Raw genomic sequence first — 7,358 nt, 5'->3', positions numbered from 1 at the left:
TTCACCGGTGCTGTTTCTGTGTTATGGTGAGCTCTAAACCCTGACTGAAACTCCTCAGATTATTTATTTGCAGATGTTCACTCAACTGTCCTGCAACTATTTTCTCAAAAAAAATTTTTAGATGGAAGTTAGGTTAGATATACTATAATTGGCTAGGTAGATCTTATTACTGTTTTTCTTTTACATTTTATTATGGGATGTAACTGGGACCCTGTAATCTCGTTCCATCACATGTACCACATGTACGACAGTAAAGAAACTCTGACTCTTACTCAGATTCCTGAGTCAAAGTTATGTAAATATTTAACTACAGCAATCTTAAACAAATGTGGTACTAAACACTCATTAGAGACAAATTAAGAAGATCCAAAATGTGGCTATTAATTACAGGAAATACCTCTTTAAACAGTCTGGTTGGGATGAGATCTAGCAGACTTGTGGATGGTTTGAATGAAGCTTTGACAATTCAGAAAGCTTAATAGGACAAAAACAGTCCAAACATAAATCAGATTCTAGTAACATTTTTAAAGTTGCCTCATCTGGCACAGAATCGGAGGCGATAGTAGGAAGGATGGTTTGATCCCCCCCCCCTAATTTAAATAATTTTATTTTCATGAACTCATCGCTGCTTAGTTGTAGGAATACATGGTTCAACAGAGGTAGGATTAGGATAGGATCAGGTCTCTCTTGTAAATGAGTCCTCGAGGCTCAATGGGATTAACCTGTCTAAATAAAGGTTGAATGAATGAATTATGGTACTGAAATGGAACCTAGGGTTATTTTTATTCTCAAAAATTAAAGATGAATACTATAAAGTTCTAGCTTTGCGGAGAGCTTTTTATAAATAAGTTAGTAGGCTATCTCTCAAAGATAAATAAAATTATTCAATGTTAGTGGAGCGCCATTATCTTTCCAGCTTAAGATGCCTATTTTAAAGTAACAATTATAACTCAGTGAGTTAATCTCCTCTGATTGATTATAGTTACATTTGTACACTTTCACTGGTTAATACTTCAGCTCTCTTCCCCTTCCCTTGTTGTAGCAAAATTAAATGTGTTATTTTAAAAAGCTAATTTAGGCTATGTTGTATGACGAGGATTAAAAAGCAGCCCATGGAGGTTACAGGTGTTTTGTGATTTTTTTTTCTGGTAGTTGCATTAAAATACTACCGTATTTGTTAAAATGCCACACCTAAAGAGAACATTTTATCTGGAATCTCTGTTTATATGTAGCATAGCATCTTTTTAGTCCAGAGTTGGAGTTTACGAGGAGTCCTTAAACGCGCCACACTATGACGAGCCGTAAGTTTATGTTTAGAAGCGCAACATTTATTTAAGTAGACTGACGCGCAAATCAGTTTTTTCCAAGCAAAATAAAATAAAAACGGCTCCGGCTGCCTTTAACTCTTAAGGATTATTATTCTGTTATCAGCAGAACGCACATCGTGAAAAAAAACTCCGAGTCAGGACTGCCGGAAGTTCAATTTGTAACATCCGGCGGAAGTTTAGAAGGCAGCAACATTAGCATTAGCTTTGTGTGCTATCTGAGATGAATATTTGAAAGTTTTTTGGTTTTTCTTTGCGTGATGGCCACCATCTTATTGCGCCGCTAAAACGTTCGGGCCCAACTGGGCCGTGTCAGAACCGGATGTTAAGAAAAGAAGCGCAGAGTGGTGACATGTCTGTTTCCTCCTGTACAGGTGCGTCCTCTTTCTCTTTTCACTGCGTTTAAAGGATTTGATTAAAACAGCTCGTAGCTCTGAACTGATCCCTCTTCCGTTTTTAATTCACGCTTTTTATATCAGTCACAGGGAGCAGGAGACTGCACGGAAACACGCCCAGTTAAAACCCTCCTCTAATGTGACGTCCCGGTGTTTCATAAAACCATTAATTTAACATCGTGACCGAAAAGATCTCATAAACTTTAGTGTCGTGATGGAGGAACTGAAGTTTTCTGAGCCGCAGAATCAAACAATCTTTGGACAGTCGCGTGCTCAGTCAGTGCAGCTACTTCCGGTTCTTTAAAGTGCACTTCGTTTAAACGCTGTTCTGTTTAGCTCTTGTTTTAGCTGCTGTTAGGGGGCGTGCTGCTCGATTGTGCATGTGCATTATGAACTGTAAAAACTCACTTCAATTCAAAAATACTTTATTAATCCCAAAGGGAACTTAATTGTTGTTGTAGCTCATCCTGGTTTCATTAGAGTTGTTCTAGATGCTGATGGCTGTGGGCAGGAAGGATCTCTCGTAGCAGTCCATCCCACAGCGGACCTAACTGTCGGTGTCGGGGGACGATCTTGGTCCTCCCGCCGTCACAAGCCGCGTTTCCCGCCACCTCCCAAGATCTCGGCGATAAGGCACTCGAGCACCGCCTCCAGGTAGACGGGAATGCATCCACGGCACCTCCTTTTCAACTCCTTTTGGGATTTGGGGTTGTAGTTGAGGTATTATTTGAGCTTTTGATATGTTAATCAGCTGCTCCCAGTAGTAGAAAACCACCTTGTTGTTATGGTTACGCATCATAACAAATGTCCAAAAGTAAAAAAAGTTTCGTAGATGATGCAGAAGTTTGAGCAGGAAGAGCGGACATTTCTCTTGTTAACTGAGGAGAAGTTCTAGTTTGTAAATTTGTCACAAAGAGTCCTCGCACGGTTTGGGGACGGTTCCTGCGCCGCCGGGCCGAGGTGGACTCCCTCCAGGTCAACGCAGCCACGGAGAGCTGCTCGTGTCTCTGCGCTGTTCCCTCCCCGCACAATGATTGTGATATCTCCTTCCACGAGTTCTTTGACTGTTTTTAACAAGTTTTACCTGAACGATGTAAAGACGTCTGTATTCTCTTGCAGCCTCCGCAGAGCAGCTGAAGTGAAGTGAGAGCACTGCAGTCACCGAAACAAAGTTCTGACCAATCACACAATACTTTCATAGCCTGTTAAAATACTGCTGACGGGGGGGGCAGGTACAGAATGCTGTAATCTCATTGTACACTACCTTCATCTTTTTCTCTTGCTATATCTGATTTGAGCTTTTTGACACCTATAATCAAATAATTAAAGAGGAAGACGAGCAGTCAGGATGATGGTGACCACTCGGTTCCTCCCCTTGACCCAAACCATGCAGGTTCTGCTGAGCAGGAATTTCCTGTGACCGTTGGCTCTGAGCACTCAGAGCTTCCTGTTAAACGTGTTGTTGTCAACATGTAAGACTTGTTGTTTGTTTTCTGTTTGTTCCTCCAGAGCCTCCACAGCAACATGTTTCTAAGGAGGAGGTTCTGATGGACCAGGAGGAGCCAGAACCTCCTGAAGTCAAAGACATTCAGGTTGAATTCTGGACCAGGCAGGAGGTTGAGCATTTTTTACTGAAGGAGGAGACTGATTCCTTTCTGATGCCTGGGAACACATGTGAAGAAACATCTGGAGTTTGTGACAAAAGCAGGGTCCAGTTCCAGGAGGTGCTGGATGGTCAACATGGATCGGTTCAGAAGAACTTCCATACAGCAGGTACGACACGCTGCGACAGGCTGGACCAACCAACACTGGAGCAGATGGTCAAAAATCAAGAATTTGTTTGTTTTTCCTAAATTAAACTTTATTTTTTAAAACAGTTTTAACTTTAAAATACAAAACGGAACCAATCTGAAGCAAACGAGAACTTTCATACAAAATAGAATAAAAGAACAGCGATAGTGAGGAGGTTCTTCATCCGTGCTGTCTTACACTCTAAACCAGGGGTGCCCAGACCTTTCTGAACTAAGATCTAATTTTGAAGTTGCCATTTTGCCAAGCTCTACTACTTTAGTGTCGGCGTCAAACATATCGGTACATTCCCAGGAAGTGGAGTCGTGGAAAAAAGGGATTCCCAAAACAACCAGGTGTAAGTTCATCAGATTTATGACAAAGCTCTGGAGAACAGCAGCCACAGAAGATCATTTACAGGTTCACACTTATCAAAGCTTTCACCTGTCTGAGGCTCTGAACCCCCAAAAAATCATTTTTGTAGAACTTGGACTGCACTGCCAGGAATCGATCCATCGCACAAATGGACGTTCATTCAGCCGCTGCGCTCAGCGACGACACAAACAGGTGAGATCGTGTCAGAACCGGGTCAGCCCAGCCCCTCACGTGTCTGTCCGGTTGTTGTCAGGCGTGGTAAGAATCTTGGAGCCAGCAGCTCTCAGCGACTCTCTGAAGTCACATCACTTTAATCATCTCACTCAGCTCGAGGATAAAAACATCTCTTGCTGTCCCTTTACTGACCAGCACCCCAAGACTAAGATTATTACGTGAAACGTTTTAACATCAATCCCAGAACAGAAGCAGTGAAAGTTGGTGCAAATAATACACGTTCCCTTGACAGTGGGTCAAAATATTCTGAGTGTCTCCCACTCCTCACGTGCACGGAGGCCAGCACATAGCATGCTAGCAGTTTTATAGACTCCACTAAAGGTGAACATCCCAAGGTGTTTCTTCAGCTCCTGAGCTTTCTGGGCTCGTAGAGCGGTTTTAGCGGGGACATCCGTCTCGTGGCGTTTGTGCACCGTCTTGTGATTTTGTTCTTCGTTGCTGTTTTTGTACGAGGCCGCGCTTACGTTACGCACGAGACAAATGGACTTGACCTTTGAGAAAACAAAATATAGTCCTCTTCACACCGTGTTTCACCCCGTTTGTCAACAGCACCGGTGACGGTCGTTGTTAACCCGGGCCTCAGCCCATCAGTTGTGGCGTCACTTCGATGAGCTCACGTTATGGTTTTGGTCAAAGTGTTTTATGTTGGATGCCCTTCCTCACACAACCCTCACCATTACTCGGGCTTGGGACCAGAACCAGAGATACACTGGCTTGTGCTCCCTAGTGGCTGCTTTTCTTGCGTTTATGATTGAATGCAGCAAAATAAACTGATGTAAAAAGTAACGGATCGTTGGTTTATTTACAGAATGACTTTAATTGCTGCATGTCCGGCCCCCTGAAAAATTTAGTTGAATAGTTCTGCCATTTCTGTTCCTCAAACAAAAACATTTACCTGTTGAACAATAAAATGTTTCATTCTTACAGTTTAAAAGCTTAACATCAGGCCTCTCGCTACTTGTATACATCAATCATTTTACCCATAAATCTCAAAAGACAGCACTTTGAGGCAGCAGACTGAACGTGAGTCTTCCCTGTTGACTACGCTGTAGATCAGGGGTCCTGGTCTGGTCCTGGCCCTCGTCTTCCTGCTCCACCACACCTGATTCAGTGACTGAATGACCTCTTCATGTTCTGTTGAAGCCTGGTAATCGTCCATTCCTTCATATCAGGTGGCTCTTTCTGCTAATATTTTTAATAAAAGAGAACCGTCATGCTGTTTTAAGTTCCTTCCATTAAAACAAAATTAGCTGGTTCATTTTAAATCTGTTCCCTGGATGAATGCTCAAACACTCCCTGAAGCAGCTTTGAAGGAAGACTTGAGTGTCTGGAAATCAACTGCTCTATCTCCACCTCCTGTGCATGAAATATATATATATATATTTTAACTATATGATGAAAGATGCAAAAGCTGCTTATGTCCAAAGTTGTTTTTTTTTTTTTTTACGTGTCGGCAGAATCTTAGACTGCTGTTTGTTACCAGTATAATCCCCCGACTCAATCAGCTGGTCATATTTTTTACTGTATGTCTGCTGAAGGCTTTATGGGATAGTCCATAAACGTTCTCTTGTCCGGACCTTAACTTCTAATCTGCTCAAGATAATTTTACTAAACTAAATACACTTATCGATCATCAGTAGACAGAGTGAACAGTTTACGCTGCGTATATATAAAATGTTGGCCTTGTAAAACCCTGCACATGTTTGTTTTTATTTATTTCCTCAAATGTGTTTATTTCTCTATCACAACTTAATTTTCTTTTGTCCCTTCAGAACTGGAGCAAGATGTTCTGATGGACCATCAGCTCTGTAACCAGGAGAAGAACTGCAGAATGGACCAGGAGGAATTAGATTCTCCACAGATTAAAGAAGAACCAGATCCTTTAGAGATTAAGGGAGAACCAGAACCTCCACGGGTTAAAGAAGAACAGGAAGAGCTCCGTGTCAGTCAGGATGAAGAGCCGTCTGTTTTAGAAGAGACTGAAACCTTTATGGCAACTCCTACCTTCGAGGAAAGTGACCAGAGTGAACCAGAACCAAACGAGGACCAGCACCACTCTCACGTGTCTGCTGTAAAAGAGATCCAGGATGAAGGAAGCAACAAGGCAGAACCAGGTCCAAATCAGAATTTAATCAAACATGACATTTGTCAGAACAAGTCCTCATTGAAGAATCATGGCAGACTTCATGCTGGTGAGGAACCGGACCTCAGAACCACAGGTGGACACGCAGAGGAGAGGAAACCGTACTCTTGTGACAGCTGTGGCAAAAGTTTTTCTCACTTATCATCATTGAACCGTCATAGAAACATTCACACACCGGACAAAGCTTATTCCTGCAAATTATGTGATAAAACGTTCAAAAAGAACAGCCTCTTGTTGTCCCACATTAGAACTCACAACAACAAACGTCTGTATTCATGCGAAGAATGCGGTAAACGTTTTGAATACCTTAGCGTTTTGGCTCGCCACATGAGAAGTCACACAGGTGAGAAACCGTACTCGTGCAAAGCGTGCGGGAAGACGTTCAGCCTCGAGGGCAACCTGTTGCGACACATGAGAACGCGCACAGGTGAGAAACAGTATTCTTGCAAAGAATGTGGGAAGAGTTTCAGTCAGATTAGTAATTTGTCGTCACACATGATGATTCACACAGGTGAGAAACCGTTCGCTTGCGATGAGTGTGGGAAGAGTTTTAATCAAAAGAGTAACTTTTTGACCCACATGAGAACTCACACAGGTGAGAAACCATATTCCTGCAAAGATTGTGACAAATGTTTTAGACAGAAAAATGACTTGTTGACTCATATGAGGACTCACACTTGAAGCTGCGTTCACTCTGTAGACCTTAATGTATCGGGGCCCGAGATGGAGTAGAGGTAAGGCAGCCGACTTGGGACCAGAAAGTTGCAGGTTCAACTCCCTGCCATGCCCACCCAATCCCCAACTGCCCCCTGGGCCCCCACATGGTCATCCACCGCCCCACATGGGTGCACCCCACGCACGATGGGTCAAATGCAGAGCACCAACCTCATCACTGAATAGAAACAGACAGTGATGACACCACACAGCGCTTTAATGCTCATTCCAATGTTTTGCACAGATTCAATGTTTTTATGTGTGGTCGTTCTCATTCGTATTAAAATGGTCCTCCATCAGACTCCAGCATGAACCAGTTGCAGTTCTGAGGTGACCCACATGTGCAGAAGAACACGTGACATCACACGCAGCACACTGAGGTAA

At 42.9% G+C, this 7,358-nt stretch overlaps 1 protein-coding gene across 1 annotated transcript; it reads left to right on the top strand.

Moving 5' to 3' along the window:
- The first annotated feature begins 1,494 nt into the window (after positions 1–1,494).
- LOC119415383 (zinc finger protein 771) lies at positions 1,495–7,358 on the top strand. The gene is made up of 3 exons (XM_037682514.1): positions 1,495–1,699; positions 3,230–3,493; positions 5,890–7,358. Exons 1-3 carry the CDS (start codon positions 1,648–1,650, stop codon positions 6,939–6,941), a joined length of 1,368 nt encoding a protein of 455 aa, XP_037538442.1. The 5' UTR covers positions 1,495–1,647; the 3' UTR covers positions 6,942–7,358.

The sequence above is a fragment of the Nematolebias whitei genome, chromosome 10, assembly GCF_014905685.2.
Source record: "Nematolebias whitei isolate Nwh7 chromosome 10, NemWhi1, whole genome shotgun sequence".
Taxonomy (NCBI): Eukaryota; Metazoa; Chordata; class Actinopteri; order Cyprinodontiformes; family Rivulidae; genus Nematolebias; species Nematolebias whitei.
The sequence above is the reverse complement of the archived record's forward strand: the minus strand, read 5'-3'. Positions and strand labels throughout refer to the sequence as shown.